At 41.8% G+C, this 25846-nt stretch overlaps 1 protein-coding gene across 1 annotated transcript; it reads left to right on the top strand.

Annotated features, from left to right (window-relative positions):
* The first annotated feature begins 10939 nt into the window (after positions 1-10939).
* On the top strand, positions 10940-22475 carry C22H5orf47 (chromosome 22 C5orf47 homolog). The gene is made up of 5 exons (XM_074350020.1): positions 10940-11344; positions 15606-15691; positions 17023-17122; positions 18937-18975; positions 22056-22475. The coding sequence occupies exons 1-4, from the start codon at positions 11041-11043 to the stop codon at positions 18954-18956; spliced, it is 510 nt and encodes a 169-aa protein (XP_074206121.1). The 5' UTR covers positions 10940-11040; the 3' UTR covers positions 18957-18975; positions 22056-22475.
* The last annotated feature ends 3371 nt before the right edge of the window (positions 22476-25846 follow it).

Here is a 25846-nt window from a genome sequence, read left to right as displayed (position 1 = left end):
GGGCTGAGGTAAGGATTAAATGAAGCAATCATAAAAAATAAAACCCACAAACTATCAACATTAGAGACTCTCATTGTCATAATCATTATTGTCCCAGATCTGGCCAGTGTTGTCAGAAACTACCCTGGGACAGTCCCTTCCCCGCTGTTCTATAAGCCACCCTGCCCCCCCATCTCTGTTTGGAGGGGACTGGGGTGAGGGTGGAGTTCTGTGAATGCCCTGGCTCCTCACTGCCCTGCCAGCTGCTACCCTCCCCCTGCTGCTAGAGCTGAACAGAAACCTGGCTTTGCCAAACCTTGCGAAAATCCTCCAACAGCTTCCCATGGCCCTGGAGATAAAATCCACACGTTTTCCCAGGCGTGGGTGCCCTGCAGAATCTGGCCTAGCCCCTACCCCACCCTGCTCTCCTATTTCTCCCTCTCTCCATCATCTCCAGCCACATGGCGACCTCTCTCCTTCCTCCAGTGCCAGCCCCCTTTCCTGGGGCAGGGTCTTCTCACTCGTTTTTTTGCCTCTGGTGAGAAATGATCCGCCCACCTGCCCCACCCTCTCCCTGGCTTCAACTGGACACAGAACAGAGCCGGCTCCTTATTCACCGCTTGCGACTTAGACCAAACATCACCTCCTCTGAGAGAAATTCCTGAATCATTTTTTCGACACACGCACCCCCCACCGCCCCCATTCACCAGCATTCCACGCTGCTTGTTATCGGAAGCGCTCCTTCTGTCCAGCCTTTATTGCAATATGTAATTATCACTATATATAACTTGTTTACCTGCCTTCTGGGGGAGGTGAGGGACACAAATAACGTCTTAATCATGTTTGTGTCCTCGGGACCTGTCATGTGCCTCGCACATCATAAGTGCTTAATAAATGTTTGCCGAGTCTGTGACTCACAGGATCCTGACGCTGGTTCTCTTTCCAAGGCCGCCTCTCCAAATGGCCACTGAGAGGATGGACAGCTGGGGTGGGGGGCGAGGCTCAGGTATTTCACAAGCAAAGTAGAGATTAGGATGCTTGATAAAGGCAGCTCAGGGCTCTCAAAGGCTCATGGGCGCCAGGTTCACCTGGGGATATTGTTCAAAGGCGGGTTGTGGCTCAGCCTCCCTGATAGCCTGGAACTCTGCATTTCTAACCAGCTTTCCAGGTGACCTTGCTGCGGCTGCTGCCTCGGAGAACATGCTGGGGAAACAAGAACTTAATCCCCGCGAAAGCCTTGGAGTGACAAGGATGGGGAGAGCGTTGGCGCCGGGAGAGGAGAGTCTAGCTGGGCTGCGGGTGCAGCTTCTGGACTGGAAGCTGCTGGACCCCGGCCCCGTGGGGGTGGGGATGAGGTGGGGGGAGGAGCAAAGAGCTGGCCTCCCGTGATGCCAGAACAGACCAACCAGATAGGGCGAGAGGCTGGAATCGGCTATTTTTTAGAATTTGTCCTAGTCCCAGAGAGAGAATTCTACCCAGGAGTTTGCTCACTCACTTACTCATATATTTCTTCAGCAAATATTTGCATATTATTTACCCTGAGGATACTGTGGGGACAAGACACATAAAGTTTCCATCCTCTTGGTGTTTACATCCTGGAGACAAAGACTGGGATTTGAGAGCTCAGGTGTGTGTGTGTGTGTGTGTGTGTGTGTGTGTGATTCTGGTGAGTCATTTCAGTCTGAGCATCAGTAAAATGTGCTGTCCATACCCAGCATTGTGAGCTGTTGGGCAGATCTCAGGAGATAATGCCTTCCAAAGATAAGGCCTTGTTATTATTATTCACAGAACCACTAATCTGAATTTTGAGCTTGCTCTCTGTTAGTCAAAGGTGGCCATCTGCAAAGGATACTCATATTAAAGAGTTTTCTTATTCATTCAGCCATTCATCCAAGTGTCTGCCCTTATCCTGAACTCCAGGGATACCGTGGGGGCAAAGTTAGCAAAGTCCTTGTCTGACAGGTGCTTACTTTTGAAGATGAAATCAAACCATCAACAACCATTACATTAGGGTTCATTCTTGATGTTGTATGTTCTATGGGCTTTGACAAAATGCATAATGACATGCAGCCACCACTATAACATCACACAGAAGATGAAATCAAACCATCAACAAGGGAACACTTATAAACAAGAGGATGTTAGTGCTGAGTGTTATGAGAAAAATAAAACTGGAAACTATGGTGTGGACTGGGAATGGGGCTACCTGAACTGGGAGATTAGAGGAGGCACCTCTGACCGGTGAGATTTAAGTTGAGATCCGAATGACAAGAGAAAAACAAGGCCAAAATCTGAGGGAAAAGCATTCTGGGCAGAGGGAACAGCCTTTGTTTGCAAGTCTCAGGACAAGACTGAGCTTGATATATCCAAGGCAGAGCAGTGCAGCAGGGGAGGGGGGTCATGAGATGAGCTCTGAGAGGTCAAGGGACCAGAGACGGCGGGGCCTTGTTACCCAGGGTGGAGATTTTGGATTTTAAATTAGATGGAGAGCCACTAAAGAGTAGCTGTAGGGGAGGGACAGGACCTGACTTGTGATCACGCTGGCAACTGCACGGAGGAGAGACTGTAGGGGAGGGAGGGTGGGAGCAGAAGAGCCATTTGAGGGGACGGCAGTGGTCTCTGTGAGTGATGTTAGTGGATGACGGTGATTGTGAGTGTCGGTGGATGATGATGGCTTGAGTCAGGATGATGGCAACAGAATGGAGAGAGGTGGGCAGGTTAGGGCTACAAGTTGGAGGACACGTGGGGAGCGAGGAGGATACCCGAGAATGACTTGGGATTTGGCAAAAATCCCACATGCACCACGATTTGGGGAGGAGTCACAATCTGCCATGCAGTACTGACCCTGCTCCCTTCGAACACTTCAGCAAAGGCAAAGCCTCGGTGAAAGTGGAAGGAACAGAGGTCTGTCCTCATCCTACCCAGACACCCAGAGGCTTCAGAAGGAGGGTATTGATTACAAAGGGCAATCTTTACCCCAGTCCCCTCCCTGCCCTCTGAAGCCTCATTGAAATTCTCCGCTTGTTTGAAAGGGCACAAGAGATCCTGCTGTGACAAGGAATGAGTGGCACTTAGAGGCGTTGAACAGGCTCTAATTCTGACTAAGCGTCATTCTGACTAGGAAAGGGTATATGAAAGGGAGGTGCGATAGATGGATGACGCAGACAACTTAATTAATCTTAAGAGATAGGGCTGAAAAACCAGGAGTGGAGCCGTGTTTGTGTGTGTGTGTGTGTGTGCGTGTGTGTGTGTGTGTGTGTGTGTGTGCGTGTGTGTGTGTTGGTGTACTGGTGGTGAGGCAACAGGGGAGGGGAGAAGTGCTCTATTTCCCTGTTACCAGGTCTCGGGGATTTTCTCTTTCGGTTCCCCATAGGGTGAGGTCCTCGCATCCATTCACTCCAGACAAACTCAGTGTTAGGCTGGGTGCCCTGGGACCCAAGATGCTCCCATTCACAGAGGGCCAAAAATGGAGAAAGTCAACATTACTTAGAGGGTAAACAAGAGATCCACTGACACGTAGAAGAGAACTGAGCCATCCAGCACCTTTTTTCTTTTCTTTTCTTTTTTTTAAATAGATTTTATTTTTTTAGAGCAGTTTCAGGTTTACAGCAAAATTGAGCAGAAAATACAGAGTTCCCACATAGCCCTCCCCACCCACACATATATACTCTCCTACCCTCAACACCCCTCATCAGTGTGGCGTATTTAGTACAATCGATGAACCAACATGGGCACATTATTATCAACCAAAGTCCATAGTTTACATTAGGGTTCATTCTTGATGTTGTATGTTCTATGGGCTTTGACAAAATGCATAATGACATGCAGCCACCACTATAACATCACACAGAAGAATTTCACTGCCCTAAAAATCCCTTGTGCTCCATCTATTCATCCCTCCCTCCCTCCCTCTCTCTCCCCAAACCCCTGGAAACCACAAACTTTTTATTGTTTCTGTAGCTGAAGCACCTTTTTTCTTAAAAATTTTTTGAAATTGAAGTCTACTGGATTTACAGTGTTATGTTAGTTTCGAGCCATCGCTCACCTTTAAGCTTCAGTGCCATTATCACATCCTCTGCCTGTAACACATAAAGAATCCAGTCTTAAAAATAACTCCTTGTGGTTAGCAGGGCAGAAAGGGGAGGGAGAGTTTGGGATTAACAGATACACATTACTGTATACAAAATAGATAAACAAAGACCTACTGTATAGCACAGGGAACTATATTCAATTTCTTATAATGAGAATGGAAAATGGAGAAGAAACTGAAAAAAAAATGCATGTATGTATATGTATAACTGAATCGCTTTGCTGTACACCTGAAACTAACGTAAATTGACTACACTTCAATAAAAAATAAGAATAAAATTTAAAAAAATAACTCCTGTAATTTCGTGAAGAAAAGCACGATTCTGTTACACTGTATTTTGGAGGTTAATAGCATTTATTTGTTTGATGTAAGCATTTAAAACCCATCCCAATTTCTTTATTTAAAAGAAAAATATATATATACTTTCCCTCTTGCCTCCCTCCCGCTGCCACGGAATTGGCCTGGCTTCTTTCTTGCTGGAAGTCCTGGGATTTGCTTTATGAAAGTAGCGGCCGGTTTAGCAGCAAGGACCATTCCAGCCCCCACCCCCTTCCCACTCTCCGGAACACGGTGGAAGCTGCCAGAAGCGTGGCATTTCAGGCGCAGATGAGGTGCGAAGGTCCTTTTCTGCCAGTCATCTGCGGCTGTCTCCTCAAGGGGCCACGCGTCCCCATCCCGCTGCTGGCCAAATGGAGTTCACGACTCGGAACATGCATCCTTCGCTTTTGTCCTCAGCTCCTGCAGCTGTTTGATGAGGGGTAGGGGAGGGAGGAGCAAATCATCTCTCTTGCGGGCTGAAAAGACGTCTTGCACAATCCGTTGCTCCCAGTGGTCTTACTCGGCGCACCCCTGCAGCCGGCGCTGCACTGCGTCACCCGCCCGGGCCCCGGCGGCGCACCCAGGGCCACTCACCCCTCTGCAAACGGCGATTGGAAACGCACTTTCTCCAAGGGTAGTTTTCAAAAAGCTCAACCTTGAAAGAGTCGAGCTTTGAATTCAGACTACTCAATCCTTGGTAAAAATAAAAATTAACTTCTTTCTTTCTTACAGTGGGGGAAATAAAGGGAGAGACGGCTTTATCTGGGAGGTGCGACCGCCACCTGGTGGATGATGTTAGCTCAGCAACTAAAAAGGCTGCTTACTCTACAAAGAGTCGGTCAGTCATTCATGTCTCTCTTCTGCTCAGTTGTGTTCATGGGGAGCAGCTCCGAGGAGGAGAGGAGAGGGATGGCCACCGCACAGCGTGACAGATGTTGTGATAGGGACAGTCTTGAATAGGGGTTAAGGGCGTGGGTGCAGGAGCCACACTGCCTGGTTTGAATCTCTGCTCTAGGACTTTCACGTTGTTAAGTTTGGCTGGGCTGTTAAACCTCTCCTGTGCCTCCACGTCCTCATCTGTGAAATGGGGCTGATAACAGTCCCCATCTCACAGAGTGACGGTGAGAAATCAACTGCCTACTCCCTGTAAATGCTTAGCACCAAGGCGGGTCATAGAAAGTATTCAGTATTAGTTAGTTGGTGGCATGGAGGAAAACATAGGGCTGGGGGCACCTTTGGACCTACTATGTGCTCGGCATGCAGTGGTGCATTGAGGATATGATGGTGAACAGAAACATTGCCCTGATCTCATCATCAAGTTTGTCTGGTGAGAGTGAAGGGTATGAGCAAATGAACAGCCAATGGAAGAGCAAAGCTCGTGCCTCCAGGGTCTAGCTGGGGAGTTAAACCTGGAAATGGGTAATTATAATTTGTGATGAGTTTATTCCAAGCTGGTACTCAGTGCTGTAGGATCACAAAAGGGGCAACTCACCCACTGGGGGAGGGGGATGTTTGTGAGGAAGGGGCACCTGGAGGATGAGAAGGAGTCGCCAACTGAGGCAAGGAGAAGAGGGTTTGAGCAGTTAAAATGCTGCTCGCAATGGCTCAGAGATGAAATCAGCCTCAATGCCTTTGAGGAACTGACAGGCTGGGTAGGGCTGGAGGCCAAGGGCGATCTGAGAGGAAGGTGAAGATGCAGGCAGGGGCCAGCTCCCCGAGAGGGCCCTACGGGGCCATGAAGGGGAACGTACTTTGTCGTCAGAGCAATGGGGAGCCATGGAGAGGTTAAGGAGGGGGAGGAAGGTCAAAAGTGGAGAATGACCTTATCATGTCAGTGGACCGGCGCAGGTGGGACGTCCTGCTGCAAAGGGTTGATTACCTGTATGTGGGAGGAAGTTGGCTACGTAAGTGGTGGGGTGAACCGGCGCACGCTTCCTCTCTGTTGTCAGAAGAGTAAAGTCAACGGAAGCCGGTGGAGCTGATGTGGAGAAGCCGGTGCCATCGCGTGGAAACACGCTCACCGCCGGGATGGTTTCTTTCGAAATGGCACCAACAAGGTGGGGCGGGGGACGGGAGAGGGTCAGAGGTCTGGCCCCAACGACTCTAACAGAGGAAATAAACAGCTCTTCCTTCTGAATGTAGCTACGGAAAATGAATGTGTATCTCCACTAAGGGACTTAGTAAAGAGAAACAACGGGGCTGACAGAGACACCCAGCTGGGACTGGGACACCCACATCCATCCTTATTCTTAGGACCCAAGTCCCATCACCTCCCTCTGCACCGGGTAGGACAGAGCAGGGAGAGGAGGAAGTCAGGAAAGGAGGAACATACTCTTGGCACAGATCTCGTGTGGAAGAGATGGTCCTCGTTTTACCCTTCATCCCTGCTACCCTTGCCCTTTTATAATTTGGCCATTCATTTAGTTGCAGGCAGACCTCGTTTTATTGTAGTTTATTGCACTTCACAGATTCTGCTTTTTTACAAACTGAAGGTTTGTGTCAGCCCCGCGTGGGACAAGCCTCCTTGCGCCATTTTTTTCCCAACAGCATGTGCTCCCTTATTGTCTCTGTGTCACATGTGGGTAATTCTCCTCATAGTTCAAACTTGTTCATGATTAATCTGTTTGCTACGGTGATCACTGATCTTTGACGTTAGTACTACAACTCGCTGAAGGCTCAGATGATAAGCAATTTTGGGCAATAAAGTATTTTTAATTAAAGTATGCACTTTTTAGACATAATGCTATTATTGGACACTTAATAGGCTACAGTATAGTGTAAACATAACTTTTACATGCAGTGGGAAACCAAAAAAAATGTATAACTTGCTTTCCTGCAGTATTTGCTTTATTGTGGTGGTCTGGAACTAAACCCACAGTATCTCTGAGGTCCGCCTGTATTTTGTTATTAATACAATAAATGAATGTGGAATGCTGGTGTGTGCCAGGCACTGTGTTGGGCACCTGAGTACACGCTGTGGGAACAAAAAGGTCAGGGTCCTCATTTCATGTAGCAATTGTGGGGGTTGTGGGGCGAGGGTACCATACCATTCAATAAACACGTAAACCACTGAATAGGAAAGACGATTTCAGATGGTGGTGAAGACCATGTATGAGGGAGGGATTGGGGACAGGAGCTGCTTTGGAGAGAGGGACCCAGAGTGGGTGCTCTCAGGAGGGGCCTACGGGCCGAGACTTGAATGGTGACAAGGTTCTGTGAACCCCTTTCACCCACCAGGCTCTCTTGCAACCTGCTGGTCATCCCACAGGCGTCCGTTTGTGCCGATCTCTAGCGGAGCATGAGGAAGGCCCCAGGTGACAGTCAGCTCTGTGACTGTTCCATGTGCGCAGCCTCGTGAGGCTCAGTGGCGTCAGTCCACAGTCCACCCTACATTTGTCCCATCCTTGCTCTGGCCAGGGGGCTCTAGTTTGTGTTACATCTGTTGTCTCTTCCACCAAGAAAAAAAAAAAAAATCAACCACTGGATGAAAAAGAAACATAAATCTGTTCAAAAGAATTCGAGAGCTATTGCAGTGGTAAGACCTTGAGGGGCCCAGATCCCAGGGACAAGAAAAGCAGTGTGATGGCTCAGTGTTCAGTGTAGCTCCCCTCACTGGGTGTTGCTGGCTTGTGAGTGGCAGCCTAGAGGCTTGGAAATTGAGCAGAGCTACAGGCAGTCTCATGGGCTAAAGGAATAAAACCTGGAGTCCAGGGCCAGCCCAGGAGGGTCCTAATAAGTGTCCTGGACTTTAAGTTGGGACACCTGAAGAGCTATACTCTAAAGAGTAACGTCAAACAAGACATACACCGGCTTATATAGAGACTGAAGCCAAGCTACAAACAACTCAGTTCCTGATAGGATTAAGATGAACTCCCCCTACCTTAACTTCCTGCCAGAAACAAAAGTAAATCCTCCATGGAGAAAGATAATATCATCCCAACCCTCAGATAATCTCTATGATTTTAAATGTACAGTGTCTGTCAATTAACTAAACAAACAAACAAACAAACAAACAAACAAACAAACTCCCCATCATAAGAGGATTCAAAGTCAAATAACAAAAAACAAGAGAGGGGAAAAAATTAGTGCAGTCACCATAGTGGTATTAAAAATAACTCTGATCAATATGTTCTAGAAAAGATTCTGAGAAATTCTGAAGAAGATAATTTGGCAGGACAGAAATGGAAATTCTAGAAATGAAAAACATAATAACTGAAATTTAGAACTCAGTGAGGGAGTTTAAAGGCAGGTTAGATGGTACTGAAGAGAGGATTCGTGAACTGCTATACAGATCAGTAGAAAATAACCAGATAGAAGCTTTGATAAACAGGTGGAAACTACAGACAAGAGCAAGAGAGATACATGGAACAGAGTAAAAAGATTTAACATGTGTAGCGGTGAGTCACGACTTGAGTAGATGAAATAGCCAAAAAAATAATGGTGTAGAATTCACCAAAACTGATAAATGCTATAAAATCACATATTCAAGAAGCACTATGATGTCTAAGCAGGACAGATACGAAGAAAATCATGCCTTGTCCTATCGACGTTAAACTACTGAAAAGCAAAGACAAAAAGAAAATCTGAAAAGGAAGCAGATGAAAAAAGAATGCATTACTTTCCAGTGGGGGCAGTAATAGGACTGACAGCTGACTTCTCAAAAGGAATAGTAGAACTCATCAGACGATAGAATTTCTTCAGAGTGCTGAAAGAAAACAGCTGGCAACTTTGAATTTGATACCGCCACAGGGTGTTAAAAAAGAACTGGGAAACAACAGAGGGAATCAACAAAGTCAACATTGATTCTTTGAAAAGGTTAATAAAATTGGTAAATTACTGTTGAGACCAAATCAAAAGAAGTGCATAAATTATCCATATCAGGAATGAAAAGGGGGATATCACAATGCTCCTAGAGACATTAAGAAGAAAACGAAAGCATATTTGAACACTTTTTTGCCATCAAGTTTTAAAGGCTAGAAAGAATGAAAAAATTCATAGAACACAATTTATTGAAACTGACCCCAAAAGAAATAGAAATCTAAACAATCCTATAGTTACTAAAAACCTCTCACAAAGAAAGCTCCATGCCAAGATGTCTTTATGGGTGAATTCTACCAAATACAGAAGAAAGAAGTCATTCTCTCTCACGAACGTAGAAGTAAAAAGTCTAAACAAAGTATTAACAGATCAAATTTAGAAGTACACCTAACATATCAATTGATAAACAAGTAGGATTTATTCCAAAATGCACGGTTGGTTTAACATTAGAAATCAATTAATGTAATTCATCGTATTTACAAAATAGAGAAGTAAAATCATATAATCATCTCAATAGATTATAGCAAAAGTATTGGATAAAATTTAACACCCATTTATTACCAAAAACTCTCAGAAAATTAAAAATAGAAGGGAACTTCCTTAATCTGTTAAATGATATGACAAAAAACAAACCTACAGCACATATTAAACTTAATAGTGAAACACTGAAACTTCCTTTTGAGATCAGAAACAAGACAAGGATGTTCACTACCATCATTTGTATCATTTGTAGTCAACCTCCTATTGGAGGTTTTAGCCAGAGTCAGCTGGATACCCACATGGACAAATGAGTAATCTTGACACTCTGTATCATACTATTCATAAAAACCAGTTCCAGATGTGCAGACAAAACAATAAAGCTTCTAGAAGATAACTTCTAGGAGAATATCTTGGAATAGGTGAAGATTTATTTAACCAAACACAAAAAGTATAATCCTAAAGAAAAATATTAATATTTTTGACCACATTAAAGTTAACATTTTTTATTTATTAAGAGTCCATTATGAGAATAAAAAGGTGAAGTGCAGATGAGAAAAAATTTGCAATACATACAAATAACCAATAGCTAAAATACAGAATATAAAAAGAATTCCTCTTAACGAATGAGAACAAGATAAGAACCCCAAATAGAAACAGACAAGATATTAAAGCGCAAAAGATAACATCCAATCGCCAATGAGCTCAGCTTCATACAGCATCAGGGAAACGCAAATTACAAGAAGGCAATACCACATTGTGATGGCTAATTTTATGTGTCAACTTACCCAGATATTTGGTGAAACATTCTAGACATTTCTGTGAAAGCATTTTTCAGATGAGATTAACATTTAAACCGGTAGACTTTAAGTAAAACAGATTACTCTCCATCATGTGGATGGACATCATCCAATTGGTTGAAGGCCTTGATAGAAAAAACAGAAAAAAAAAAATGACCTCTTGAAGAAGGGTGAATTTAGCTAGCAGATGGTCTTCAGACTTGAACTCCAGTATCCATTCTTCCCTGGGTCTCTGACCTGCTAACCTAGAAGATTTTGGACTTGTCTACGAACACATGCACAACCCCTCCATTGGTTCTTTTTCTAGAGTCCCCCCCGCCCCACCCGAGTGGTCTGTTCCCTCAGCTCTGCACCTCCCCCCTCCCGAGTGGTCTGTTCCCTCAGCTCTGCACCACCCCCCCCCCCAGTGGTCTGTTCCCTCAGCTCTGCAGCCCCCTCCCCCCGCCTCCCAGCAGAGGTCCGGCGCCGGGGTCCCCCCTCCTCCCCGCGTCGCCCGCCCCCAGTCGCTCTCCGCCGGTGGCTGAGGGCAGTTGGCGGCGGTGCCCGACGACGGCAGCGATGGCGGCGGCCGGCCGGGAGCGGGAGCGGGCGCGCTTCGTCTACGTGACCCGCTTCGGCTCGCACCAGTGCGGCAGCGTCCTGCGGCTGGGCGGCCGGCGGGCTCAGGGCCGGTGGACCCCCGGGCTCGGGGCGGGCCGCAGCCGAGAGGAGCCGCGGGAGGCGGCGGCGGCGGCGGCGGCGGCGGCGGCGGCGGCGGGAGGCGGGGAGATGCCCCCCGGCTCCCGGCCCAGGGCCCCCGCTGCCTCCTCCCCGGAGCGGGCGTCGAGCGCGCGGAGCGGGCCCCGGCCGGCGGCGCATGCAGGTGGCGCGAGGGGCCGGGCGGGCGGGGCCTCGGGGTCTGTGGGGATGGCCGGCTGGCGTCCGTCCCCCTCCGGGCAGCCGTCCCTCCGGGCGTCCTGGTGCCCGGACGGTCGGCTTCCTGTCAGCCTTCCCCGGGGGGCCGCTCGGGCCGTCGGCGGCTGGCTCCGCCCTCCTGTCAGCCTGGACGGAGGGACCGGGCCGGGCCCGCGCTTCGGGGCTGCCCCAGAGGGCGCCGCCTGCACGGGAAGGCCCGAAACTGAGTCCTGAGGTCGGACTCTGAGACGAGAGGCTGTTGGATGGGGTCCCTGAAGCCCCTCAGAGTGAGGGGGTCCCCGGCTTGCTTGTCCATGTGCCTTTCAGGAGTCACTGAATTTACAAATTAGCCCGAGGAGAACCGGCGTCGTCAAAATGATGTCATCTCCTCTTTGAGAACGGGAGACGACGTCTTTCCATCTTCCCTCTACTTTTGTGTCTCTCAGGGATGTTTGATATTTAAAAATTTTCCTTCTATAAGTTTTTAAAATAGTTTTATTTTATTTTAGCATCTAAGTCTTGTTTTGAATCTAGGAGGAATTCCTGTGATACTTGTTGTCGTTTTCATATTTGTCAGATTTGGGGAAGGGGGGACTTACTTTTTATTATTTGAGGAAAGTACTTTTTTTTTTTTTTTAATGGAGGTACCGGGGAATGAACCCAGGACCTTGCACATGCTAAGCACACGCTCTCCCACTGAGCTGTACCTCCATATCCTGTAGGGTTTATTCTATATCGTGTAAATTTATTCCTAGGTAGTTGATCTTCTCTGCTGCTGTACATGGGGTTTTCCTCTTGCATAATGTCCTCCAAATGTTCATTAATTGTGTATGTAAAGCGTCTTGATAAAACAACAGCAATAACAACGTTGAGGAGATTTGAGAAAGTTATCCACCTGGTAGTACCCCACCACAATCAGGATCTAAAACATTTCCATCGACTCAAAAAGTCCATTCCTCTACCCATGCTTAAAAAAAAAAAATAGTTTATTGAGATACAGTTCACAGTCCACTCAGTTTACCCAAGTAGATAATTGAGTGGTTTTTACAGTGTTGTGCTACCATCATCGCAGTCAATTTAGAACATTTTTACTACCTCCTCAAAAGAAACCCTGTAACCATTAGTCATTGATCATCCCCCCTTCACTGCCCTCCCCTCCCCCCAGCCCCAGCTGTAAAACGCTGAACTTCTTTCTGTCTCCATAGATTTGCCGATTCTGGATACTTAGTATAAATGGAATCATACAGTATGTGGGCTTTTGTGACTGGCTTCTTTCAGTTAGCCTATTGGGGTTTTTATGTTAATTTCTGATCCCAGTACTTCGCTGAATTCTTTTAGTATTTGGGTTAGTTTTATCATTGATACTGAAGATTTTCCAGGTATATTATTTGTAAATGGATCACTTTATTTCTTTTTAACCCGTTTTTCTGCCTCCAATTGACTTGTTTGTCTAACTGCGTTGGCTAATACTATGAGTATAATGTTGAATAGTAGTGGAGATAGCATCCTTGCCTTGTTTCTGATCTTAGAAGAAATACTTCTAGTATTTTCCCATTAAATAAGGTATTGGCTTTAAGACTAAAGCATATATATTTAAAACATTAAACTGTATTCCTCAATTTTTATTTTCTTTCGTGTTTTTATCATGAATGGGTGTTGAATTTTGTCAGAGGCTTTCTTAGATCTGTGGTGATATATTTTCCATTAGATTTATTAATATGGCATATGATACAGGTGGACTTCCTAAGCTTGAACCAACTTTGCCTTCCTGAAATATATCCCATGTGGTTATGATGTACTATTTTCTTAACATTGTTGGACTCTGTTTGCTAATAATTTATTTAGGATTTTTGCATTGGTGTTTGAAAGAGGTATCTATAGTTTTTCTTTGTACTTCATCTGACTTAGCTGTCAGTTATATTTAGTTCATAAAAGGAATTAAGAATTTTTCCTTTCTTTTCAATGTTCTGGAATAATTTGGAGAACATTGGGACTATCTGATGTTTGAAGATGTGGTAGAATTCTTCTGTGAAACCATCTGGGTCTAGTGCTTTTTATGGGCTAATTCCTTAATAATTTTCTCTGTAACTTCTATGGAAATTGGTCCCTTCATACTTTCTAACTCTAATGGGTCAATTTTGGTAACCTGTATTTTCTTAGGAAATTATCCATTTCATGTAGATTTTTAAACATTTATTTGCATAGACGTCTGCAAATTAGTATCTTATGATTTTTAAAAATTTCTTGTGTTTCAATGGTTATTTCACCCTTTTCATTTTTTTCATATATGTGTTTTTTTCTTTTTCTTGATCAAGTTAGCCAATGTTTTATTTTATTAATTTTTTTAAATTCAGGAATTTTGTTTGTTAATTAGGTATTTTGTTTCTCTAGACTCCTAGACTAGATAATAAATGCTAAAGATATAAAGAAAATAATAAATAAAGATAAATACTACAGATAAAGTATTTCCTTATGTGTTTTCTTTTGGTTTATTTTGTTATTTTTATGCTTTCATTTTGAGCAAGAAATTTAACTCATTTATTTTTTCTTCCTTTTAATTGGTAACAATTTAGTTTAGTGCAAGGAATTTTTTTTTCTAACCACTACTTTAGATTCCATAGATTTTAATATATAGTGTTTTTATTGTCACTATTAAATTTATTTTTGTAATTTCAGTTTGTATTACCACTTTGAATCTAGAGTTGCTTAATAGATTTAATTTTTTAATTTCCAGGACTTTCTTTTCTTTCCTTTCCTTTTTCTCTTTCTTTCTTTCTTTCTTTCTTTCTTTTTTTTTTTTTTTTGGCTAGTAAACTCTAGTTTTATTGCATTGTGCTCAGAATGTTGTTTGTAATGTCTCCACTTTATATATCTTACCGATGTTTTCTTTGTGACCTAATTTATGAACTTTCCTTTTTGTTCTTTTTCTTCTCTAAAAGCCATGAGATTAGAAGACTGTCCCTTTAAGTCATACTTGTCCCTTTAAATCATGCTACCTTAATCAAGTTGGTTCCATTAAATTGCATGCTTTTGGTACTTTATGTGGTATCTCGCCTTTTAAATTGTACATTGAAATGCTTCTGGTAGTCTGTGTTGCGATCTGCCTGGTTATGCTTTAGTATTTTCACATTTAGGGTGAATTTAATCTTTCTGTTGGTTGCTCCAGCTCTCCTGCAGGCACCTTTTCTAGTGTCCTTCCTTTCTCTCCCTTGCTGGCTGCAAAGCCCTGCTTAGGGTGATGTTGGAGCAGATGGGATCATAGTACCGCAGTTTAACAACTTTTCTCATTTTACTTACGTTTATTTTGCAGTTTCAGCGTTCTCTGTTTTCAAGTAATGCAGAGGGTGTGGTTTTCTGTAGAACTTTTGTAATGTAAAGTTGTTTGGTGAGAAATCTGGGAAGTTGATTACCCCACTGGGCATTGTGTTCAGCTACCCAGAAGTTCTGCATTGAAAGGTTTTGAACAAGAGAAGTGATGGGAAAGATTTACTTAGTTCACGCTGTGTACCAGAGATAAACTGGAGGCAGACAAGACTCAAGTCCAAGTTAAGAAGTATATAAATATTTTGTCTGGTGTCCTTTCAGAACTTACTTAATTTTACTTTGATAATTTAACTTACTTAAATTTAGTTTGATAATTTGGAAGTGTAAAGCTGTACTCTGTGTAAGTTGATTGGCTCCTGGGAGTGAGCTATGGTGGGAAGCCTTCAGAGATTCTTCATCAGGGGCACTGTTTTAGACTTCATACCACTCCAGAGATTCCATAGTTAAAAGGCACTCAAGGTTTTTTTTTTTTTTTTTTTTTTTTGCCGCTATGCTGCTGATTTAAAAATTCAGGGGTAGCCCGAGACACCTTAGCACTAGGTTTCCAGCTCCTTTGAATAACAAGAACAGATGAAATATTTATTCTAGGAATTGGACAGAGTGTGGTGGTAGCGGTGGTGGTGGTGAACTCTTCATCTTTGAAGCAGAGAGAGCAGGAAGTAAGGAAAGAATAAAATGCATCAGGTAAAAAGCCTGACTGCGTTAACACAGACAGATCAAAGAGACGTGTGGCAGTCCAGCACTAAGACAGTGGATTGGAAATGAAGCGCGTTGAAAAACAGACGAAGAGGCTCAAAATAGAACTCAAGAGACATTTATAATTGTCTACTCTCAGGATAGTGAGTCCTTTAAAGTATGTGCTAACCTTGATATGTTACCTTGTCAATCTCCTCTTTTAAAATTAGGTTTAACTCAGGAGGATTTGGCTAAAAAGTTTGACTTCCCCATACCTTTGAATGAAGCTTCCAAAATAATGAAGAAAAAGAAAAAGGTATATTATTGTAAAGGGGAATAAGTGATATTTTGAATTTTAGATTAACCTGTTTAAATACAAATGTGTAAAGATACTCAGGACAGGAAAAGTAATGCCATAGTCTTTCCAGTGTTTGAAGATACAAAACAATTTTAACCAAAATGTAACCGACTGGGAGCTTTTTCAAAGCATGAAAATATATGTTCCATAGAATATAACAAACTGATAGTGTAACATAAGAAAATCATGGATTTCACAGAAAAGAATAATGTATCTGTATTGGTGCCATATTGCTCTTTTAAAGACAAGGGATGTGCGTTAAGTTTCTAGCAGAAAAGCTGACAAGCGTGAACCTTTATAATGAACCATTTTCCATTTTCATCTCTGGTTGTCCAGATGTCATGGTAACTGGAATGTTTTAAACATATTCAAGATCAGCTGCTCTGCTAATCTTTGTTTCCCACCATGGTATTTTACTCTTCAGGTTAAAGAAATTGTTAGTTGATAACAACACACGAAATCATATTATTTCTGAGCTTTGAGTTTGATTTCCAATCCATGTATAGTATACAATAGCATTCAGAGTAACTAACCCGTGCAGCAGGTGTGCTTTGAGTGGGCATTTAACCTTCCCATTATACTGAGAAATCTTTCTTCCAAGAACCAATTCCTCTTGGGCAATAGCCAATATATACTTACACCTACTTTGTGCCAAATGGACAATGGGGTAAGTGCTTTACATATACTTTTCATTCATTCTAATAACCCAATGTGTGAAGTTGTTCCTAGATGAGATTAAAACACTTGCCCAGTGTCAAGCAACTGGTTTAAGTGGCAAAGCCAGAATTTGAGCCTGGATCTATTTGTTTGCTTCCATAGTCCGCATTCTTCCTGTTCAAGTATATCCATGCTCTCTAGTGCGTTTGCTTTGGTGTGTCCTAGGAGAAAGGTTAAAAATTAACTAGAATAAAATACACAAATAAATCATTGTCCAGTGGTTTAGACATATGAATAGAAACTCACTATCTTTATTACCTTTCAAAACAAAAGTGAGTATGTTGATACCATAGAACATTATGGACATTGCCTTTGAAGGAAGACTTCATCCAGGACAGTTAATTTAAATACTACAGAGAGGAAATGCTCGGAAGTTGGAAAAAGATATCAGAGAATTCAGTGATCATGGGAAAACAATTATGTTTAAGTTTTAGTCTCTAAGTGTAAGATTGCTTTATAATGATAATACCAAATTGGCATGCAGCACAGTTGAGTCAATCCCAATTGCCTGTATCGAAATGTATTCCTTGATTCTCTGCTCAGTGTTCCTTAACTATGCTTATCTTTTTAAGGCTTCAGTATGGAATGGAGTGTACAAAGTCATTTGTAAAATGCTTGAAGAAAATGAAAAATATAGACTCAGGCTGAAATCTCAACAATTACCTGGTGGAAGTAAGTTAACACGATTTTTATTGTATTAAAGAAGACTGGCTTCTCTAACAGTTTAGTTACCCTTGGGTCATGTTAGACCGGTAGTTTTCCTGATCGTCACGTTCAATGTATAGAACTGTAGAAACAAGGCTACCATATTATCACTGTTCGCCATAGTTGATGATGTCACTTACGTGTGGAATCTGAAAAATGATATAAATGAACTTATCTACTAAACAGAAACAGACTCACAGACATAGAAAACAAACTTACGCTTGCCAAAAGGAAAAGCGAGGGGAGGGATCAATTAGGAATTTGGGATTTGCAGATACTAATTCCTGTATATAAAATAGATAAACAACAAGATCCTACTGTAGAGCACAGGGAACTATATTCAATATGTTGTAATAACCTATAATGAAAAAGAATGTATATATGCACATACATATGTATATAAAACTGAATCTCTATGCTGTACACCAGAAACTAACACAACACTGTAAATCAACTATACTTTAATTAAAAAAAAAAGGAAGTACAGAACATTGTGGAGCTGTGAGTGTGGAGTGGACTGCAGGTGTGCGTATGAGTGAGAGGGTGCAGGGGTGCATGTTGACTGGACCTCACCGAGCGAAGGGAACGTGCTTGTCTATTAAATCTGAATTTGATGCCAACTTTTTAATACAGATTACAAAACTCATCCATATTGATGAAGAAAAACGTTTAATCTGCATTCTAGAAGTGTACATTTTGTGTCACTTTGTACTTCCACTTCCTTTTCGTGATGCTGCCGTCCAATGTAATGCATTTAACAAAATCTGCCCTCGAGTTATGGCCCTGATGTCATTATTTCATTCCTGGAAAACAACTCATAAATTAAAACGTTCTAAAGCTGCATCAATATTGAGTTGATATTGTGGCCAGAGCAAAATTAGATGTAATCTAGTGTGTTTATTAAAGTAGTTGAAAGTTCTGGATTCTCAAACAGTTAAGTTGGATAAAACTTATGTAACTAATAATGCCACATAAATTGGTGAATCATAAGTTGTTTTCTTTCCTTCATATGCATATCCTAATATATATGTTATCGTGCTTCTGTAAGTTTTTAGCAGTCATTCAATGACAAGTTTTATTTTGACAGTCAGTAAATCTGCAGAATTAGATTTTGTGAAGAATATTTTCATAAGATAATAAGCAGAACAGATTGCCGGGTTTTGTAAGCAGTCTAACACTGGAACCTCATCACTCTTCCTGTAATATTGCATCAGTAATAACACACATTGTTTGCAATAATGGCATATAAACTAATATTCACATTAGTGGTGCTCTGCTTTACTTTTCTCATCCAGTTAAGAAGAAGAATGAGGCAGGAGAGGGACTTATGAGGAAAAAAGTAGCCAGTGGTTTTGTAGGTGACAAGGATGTTTGAATAGACAGAGAAATGTGCAAAAAACCCAGACTTTTTTTTCTGAGTGTTAATCCAGATGCAATTACTTGAATAAACATACTAGATTACGTCTAATTTTGCTCTGGCCATAATCTTGAGCTTGTCGGGTTCTCTTGTGCCTCAGCAGTAGGCCTTCTGCTGAACATCAAATGACCTAAGGATTATTTAGCAACTTAAAATAATATGCTGTGTTTTCTAGAAATACCCTCTTATAAACAAAAGGTTACGTAAATCCTTTTTTAATTAGAATTTTAAGCCAGATTATAAAAACTAATAATTATATTTTAAAAATGTATTATAACTCTTATTCTTCAATTTGTATTTATTAATGAGAAAACCAGTGCCAAAGACTAATTTGAATTTTCCTTACATTTTATGTTGTTTCTAGACTCAGATTACACAGGATGAACCTTCTTGAAATCCTCTGGTAAGAATCCATTTAGATAACTATTAAAAAGTGTAGACTTCTTCCTTCCCTCTTACATCCTACCGTCTCCAATCTTTACTGCATGCCCATTGCTAATTCCAGCCCGTTTCCTTCCTTAAACCCAGTGCTTGGCACACAGAAGGGACTTACTCAATACTTGTTGAAATTTAATACACTCTTTTTGGGCCCCGTCTTCACAGTGCTGTTGAAACTTCTGTCTCCATGGTCCATGTTGTTTTTTTCTTTTTTCTTTCTTCTTTCTGAACACGCTGTCACATTTAATATTCTATTACTACTACTCCTTTAATTTCCTCCTTTCTTATTGTCCTGAAGACTATGTCATGGTCCTCTTCCTGCCTTTCTGACTGTATTTTCTGTGTATTTTTTTTTTTTTTTTGAGGATAGAAAGGAACAGCTTTATTGCTTTGCCAGGCAAAGGGAGTCACAGCAGGGTCATGCCTTAAAGACTGTGAGCCCCTATTTTCTGTGTATTTTTAATTTGCCCCTTTAGCTACCATCTAATAACAGGAAATGCTGCCCTGGGAGTAATTGTTGGTCCTACTCTGTCTTTACATATTTATTCTGAGACCACTCACCCATTTTATAGCTTTAGTCCCACTTTCTTGGCGTATGACCCTTAAATCTCTATTCTACTCCTGACCTCTGTTCTTGTACCTCTGAATTCATTTAGGCTGTTCTACAGTTACTTTTTTTTTTTTTTAAATTGAAGTACATGCAGTTACAATGTGTCAATTTCTGGCGTACAGCACAATGTCCCAGTCATGCATATACATACATGTATTCATTTTAATACTCTTTTTCATTAAAGGTTATTACAAGATATTGAATATAGTTCCCTCTACAGTTACTTTTAAACACCACATGTTTTAAACTGAGCATATCAACTCCTCCCCCTCCCTTTTTTTTCAACTGTGCCCTGGTTTACTAATCACCTGGGTTCATCCCATTCTTAGGGATAGGTTACACCCAGTGTGGTGGGGTTTGGAACGTAGTAGAAAAGGTAAGTAAGGAGGGCCTTGGAAACGAGAAATTAGATTTTTATAAGTGGGAATATGGGGGAAGGGTGTGTACTTTAGACACGGACATGAGCATATTCATGGAGTCCAAGAAGATGTTTAGGAATGCAGTTTGGTTAAAGCTTGTTTAAGGGAGTTGTAGTGAAGAAAGGTATACAGTACACTGAGACTGTATTTCAAATGGTCTCACATGAATATTTGGCCAAGAGTTTATTCTCAGTTTAGTAGGCAGTGAAGAAACATGGAACATTTCCTTAACCCTTTATTCCAAATGATTTCAAATGTACAGAAAGATTGCAGGGAAAATACATAGAACTCCAGAGTACCCCTCACCTAGGCTTACTGGTGTTTGCATTTGCTTTATCTTTCTCCTGCTCCTCTCTCTCCTTCTCTCCCTCTCTGTGTTTGTGTGTGTGTGTGTATAAAGTATTGCCCCCTGATACTTTGGTGTGTGTATCCTAAGAACAAAGATTTTTTTAATAACCGCACTACAGTTGCCAAATTCAGGAAATTTAATATTTTTCTAAGACTTTAACCTATATTCTATATTCCAATTTTTTTCAATGGTGATAATAATTTCTTTAATGGGATATTTCTTCTGATACCAGCTCTGGTTGAGGATCATGTGCTGCGTTTCATTGCCATGTGTCTTTAGTCTTCTTTAATCTGTACAGTTCTTCAGCCTTCCCTTGTTTTTTATGATAATGACATATTTGAAGAATGTAGGCCAGTTATTTTTCATGCTCCCTCCGTACTTGCTGATATCTTCTCATGACTTGATCCATATTTTGCATTTTGACTGGAACGTTACATAAGCAGTCGTGTCATTTCTTCCTCAGAAGCTCACATCTGGAGTCATGTGACCTTCATTTATCCCTTATTGATGATATTAACTTTGATATTGGTTAAGATGTCTGTTTCTCCACTACACATGGTTACTATTTTTCTTTTTATAAGTAATAAGTATTTTATGAAAAGATAATAAAAGACTGTGCAAACCTCTTGTACATCATCAGTATGGAACATTTTAAAGCAGTGGGTTGATCAGATCTGTGTTTTCAAAAGAATCAAATGTCATTTTGTGAAGAGGTTTGGGATAGAGACCAGACACGAAGTGAAAAAGATCTGGGGATTGTAGCAGCTGTCCGAGTGAGAAGTGAAATGCACTTACTGAGAGTGGAGAGGAGACAGGTGACTAGATGTAGGGGAAGATGAGAAATGATACTGAGGTTGGAGAATGAGTACCTAAGAAATAAGGAAGTCAAGAGAAAGAGCTGGTTTTGTGAAGTTACTGAGTTTTATTTTGGCGTGTAAATTTTAGGTAATTTCACTCAGGTGAAAATTCCAAGCAATTGGAATTCACAGTGGAGCCAGTGTGCTGTCTATGCTGCATAAAGGTCATGTGTAGTTCTAGTAGATGTAGTGAGGATGGAGGGAGAGAAGAGGACTGAGGATAGAATGTCAGGCAATGTCTACAATGAGGAGGAGGTCTCAATCCCTCAAAGAGGGACTTAATTAGGAGGACAGAAAGAAATGATTGTAGGGCTGAGGGGGACGCAAATGAGATCAAGGGACTGGCAGTTCAAAGGAGGGCAGTGACGTTGCTCAGGGACAGTCAAGGGTACAGAAGGTAGGAGTATAGAAATACACCAGCTGAGCACACTTTGAGGTTCCCGCACTGAGAAGTAAAGCACAAGGTCCACGTGATGACGGTGTCCCCGCGATGACCTTGCTTGTGGGAGGCTGAGGTGGCCTGGAGTAAAGGCCTGTGGTATAGTGTTTTTGTGACACCGTTCTTGTAATTGGGGCTGTTGAAGGCACCAAGGGTATTGGCAGGAGGAGTTGGAGTGGAGAAGAGAAGTATGAGTTGCACAGTGAGTCCATCAGAAGCTTTTCATGGGCAACTAGACAAAGTAAGTTATCAACGCAGTGAAAGCAGGGAGTGGCTAACTGTTACTTTGCAATCTTAGAAATGTTAGAACTTTTCAGTGACCACTGATTATGACATATTAATAAGATTCAATTTTGTCATCTTTTATGTAGGATTAACCTATCTTTGGATCTGTTTACCAAAGAAGATTTTGAAGAATTTAAAGATGGAACTTTATTGAATCATATTTATGTATTAATTTTGGTGTGTTTTGTTGGAATTGGGACTTTAATTGTTGAATAGAAAAAAACTACATTCTCTATAAATTAGTATTTCTTTGCAAATTAATAAAAATTTTAGCTAAATATTATTCATACACATACAGTTGTTATTTCTAGAATGAATACTATTCCATACTTGTTCAAATTAATATTTTACATAAAATTTATATTAGCGTATCAGTATAACTGCATGCATTTAAAACGCCAACTTTCCCCTCTTATTAATGAGTCTGCAGCTGCCTCTTTATTCATCCCTTCATATAAATTTAACTGTTTTAAGTTGAATTTGGATTCACTTAAATTATTTTTGGCTTCCTCACTTTTTCTAAATTTCTCAATTACTTTATGGTCAAAACCTATAATTTACATAGTAACAATTATTTTGGATGTTTAAACTAATAGTTATTTTGAGCCATCTTTTCTTACTGGGGAAAGTTAGTAAATTTATTCAAACTCTAGATATTTCCTCTATCTCTTTAAATTTTTATTTAATAAGTTCTGGTGAAAATATATTAAATGTCTCTTTTGTTAAATAGAATATAGTAAATATAATACAGCTGTTCTTTGCTGACACGTCACTGAATAGCAACTGTAGTTTATTTTTGGTTCTGTAGTTCCAGAAGGGGTTCATGATGCCTGCATTAAGTCACCCCACGTTACTCAGAGGTCCTGCCTTTCCTTCATCTCTAGCCCAGAGTCTCTTTTGTCCGATCTGCGTGAGTAGGAGCACTCACTTGCCAAATATGTACGTGACTCTTCCTTTCTTCTGCTTAGACCAAAGGCATTTTTTGTTTGTTTGCTTATTTTTTTATGAGGGAGGAGGTAATTAGGTTTTAAATTAAAAAAAAATTATTTGTCTATTTTTCAGTGGAGGTACTGAGGATTGAACCCAGGACCTTGTGCATGCTAAGCATGCACTCTACCACTGAGCTATACCCTCCCTGCTAGACCAAAGGCATTTTATTTTAGCCCAATAGTCCAGTATTTGCAACTTTTGTTTTGGGGTCTGCAGTGGGTGTTTAATGCTTAGCTGTGCAGGGTGGAGAGGGAAGAGATCTTTAAGTAGTTCAAATTAAGGATTTGGTGAATACAGAATAGAGGAGAAACATGTCAATACTTCAGAATATTACTTAGCCATTTATTCCAGCCACCTGAAAGATTGTAGGTGAGTTTTTAGAATTATGAAGAAAAACCAATGGGATCTTTTACCAAAGAAGCTAACTAAAATCCAAGATATTTTCCCATCTGGCGTAAACTGAAGAAAGGTTAAAATTTGGGAAAAGTTTTGGGTAACCTAAGAGTCTTTGAGAGTTGGTTTATAACACAATGGTGAGAGACGAGCTTTGAGTTTGGGAGCCAGGCCTGTGGGAGTGGAAGTGGAAACATACTAGTGCAGCACTTATTACGGGGAGGATGCCCGACAGTGGGCTGTGCCGCTGCGGCGGCATCCCTAGAGCCTACGTCAGGAAACTGTATAAATTTGCTTCTCAGACTTCCTACCACAGGGGGCGCGATCGACGGACGGCCCACCTGTACTGCACTGTGAACCGACTGCTGCGTTTGTGTGAGGCCCTGCTTCCCAACTGGTGGCCCCCGGCCAGTGATTAAGCGGGGGGGGGGGATATTAAGGCAGGCACGTTTCTGTGAGACAGGCCTTGAAGACTCCCAACTTGCCTTGCGGAAGCTTTCTTAGAACCACAGCCGAGAGTGTGTAAGACTTTTCCTACCCAACCGTCTTTCCTTTCCTCTCCCCTGCAGAGGTCAGTCCTCCATCATGGTGGGGTGGCTCTCCCGGCCCCCCTTGCTCTCTCTCAGTTTTCTCTCATAGGCATCTCTCCAGTAAATACCTGCACATCTGATTCCCCCTTAGCATCTGTTTCTGAGAGGACTCAAATGAACACAAGCGATGTCAGGAGGGGTCTGACAGAGCAGGCAGTGAGATGGGGCGCTGAGGTGGTGTATTTACCAGCCGCCTGGCAACAAGATACCTTGCTGGGCGGCATGTGCAGTATGGATAGTCCCTGGCACATGGTGGCCGTCCTGTTCTTAAAGATCTCACCTGAGGTCACTTGGAAAACCTTCCGGTGGAGTGGGATGTCTTTGCAGGTGTGATGATCCAGGCATTTGAGAGATACGTGGCAAGTAATGCCTTCAAACATAGTTCAGTTGGCCGGTTACTGCTATGTTGTAGTAACACCCTGCAGAGAGGATAGTAAGAAACTGTATGTCCTGAATCAGAGATGGAAGTGGGGGCAGCAGGTGTGGAAGGAGAGAGAAGGCTCATTACTTGTCAGTGGGGTGACAATCTTGGCTCCCTAGTTGGCATTTTCTGACATCACCCCACTGAGGGTGCTGGGGCACCTTGGTACAGGGGCAGATTGTCTGTTTCATTGTCCTGGAAGCGTAAGTCGCAATTGATATTTTACAAAGGAAATGTGCAATGGCAGTTCAGTGAAGAAAGGATAGTCCCTTTAATAAATGGTGCTGAAACAATTGATTATCCATGTGCAAAAAAATACTAACTTCTACCTAAACCTCACACCTTATATAAAAGAACAGCTGAAAATGGATCATAGATCTAAAAGTAAAATGTAAAACCATAAAATGTTTAGAAGAAAATATAGAAGAAAGTCTTCATGGCAGGATTACCCAAAGTTCAAAGTGGATGAGTTTGATTTCATCAAATTAGAATTAAAAAACTAGCAGCTTTATTTGTAACAATTAAAACCTGAAAATAACCCAGATGTCCTTCAGTGGGTGAATAACCAAACAAAGTGTGGAATGCTGCTCATTAATACAAAGGAACAAACTATTGACACATGCAACCACCTGGATGAATCTCCAGAGAATTATGCTGAGTGGAAAAAACCAATCCCAAGAGGTCATATACTATATTATTCCATTTCTTTAGCATTCTTGAAATGGGAAAATTATAGAAATAGAAAATAGATCAGGGGTTGGCAGTGATTGAGGAAGGGGTGGGGGCTTGAGAGAAGTGCACACAGCTACACTAAGGTGAGTTCCATTGATTTAATGTCAGTGTTGAGCAAACCTTGCATTCCTGAGATAAACTCTGCTTGGATATGACGTAATATTCTTTTCTCTATATTGTTGGAACTGACTTGATACAGTTCTGTTGAGGATTTTTGCCTTTATATTTGTGATGGCTATAGGTCTGTAACTTTCTCTTATTGCAATGCTTTGTGTGGTTTTGGTATCAGGGTAATGCTATTCTCATGTAATATTATTAGGGGCATACACATTGAGAACTGTAATGACCTCTCATAAAGGTCGATTTATACCTTTATCATTAGGTAATGTCTTTATTTCCAGTAATATTCCTTGTTCTGAAGTGTACTTTGTATTAACATAGCTATATCAACCTTATTTTGATTAGCACTGCATGGTATATCTTTTTCCCACTCTGTTACTTTTAACGTGTCCCATGTTAAATTTAAAGTGTATTTTTTGCTGCTGGTGGGAATGCAGTTTGGTGAAGCTACTATTGAAAACAGTGTGGCGATTCCTCAAAAGACTAGGAATAGACTTACCGTATGACCCAGGAATCCTGCTCCTGGGCTTATATCCAGAAGGAACCCTACTTCAGGATGACACCTGCACCCCAATGTTCATAGCAGCACTATTTACAATAGCCAAGACATGGAAACAACCTAAATGTCCAT

Source organism: Camelus bactrianus, chromosome 22 (genome assembly GCF_048773025.1).
Source record: "Camelus bactrianus isolate YW-2024 breed Bactrian camel chromosome 22, ASM4877302v1, whole genome shotgun sequence".
Lineage (NCBI taxonomy): Eukaryota > Metazoa > Chordata > Mammalia > Artiodactyla > Camelidae > Camelus > Camelus bactrianus.
Note: the sequence above shows the minus strand (reverse complement) of the source record. Positions and strands in the feature narration are given on the sequence as shown.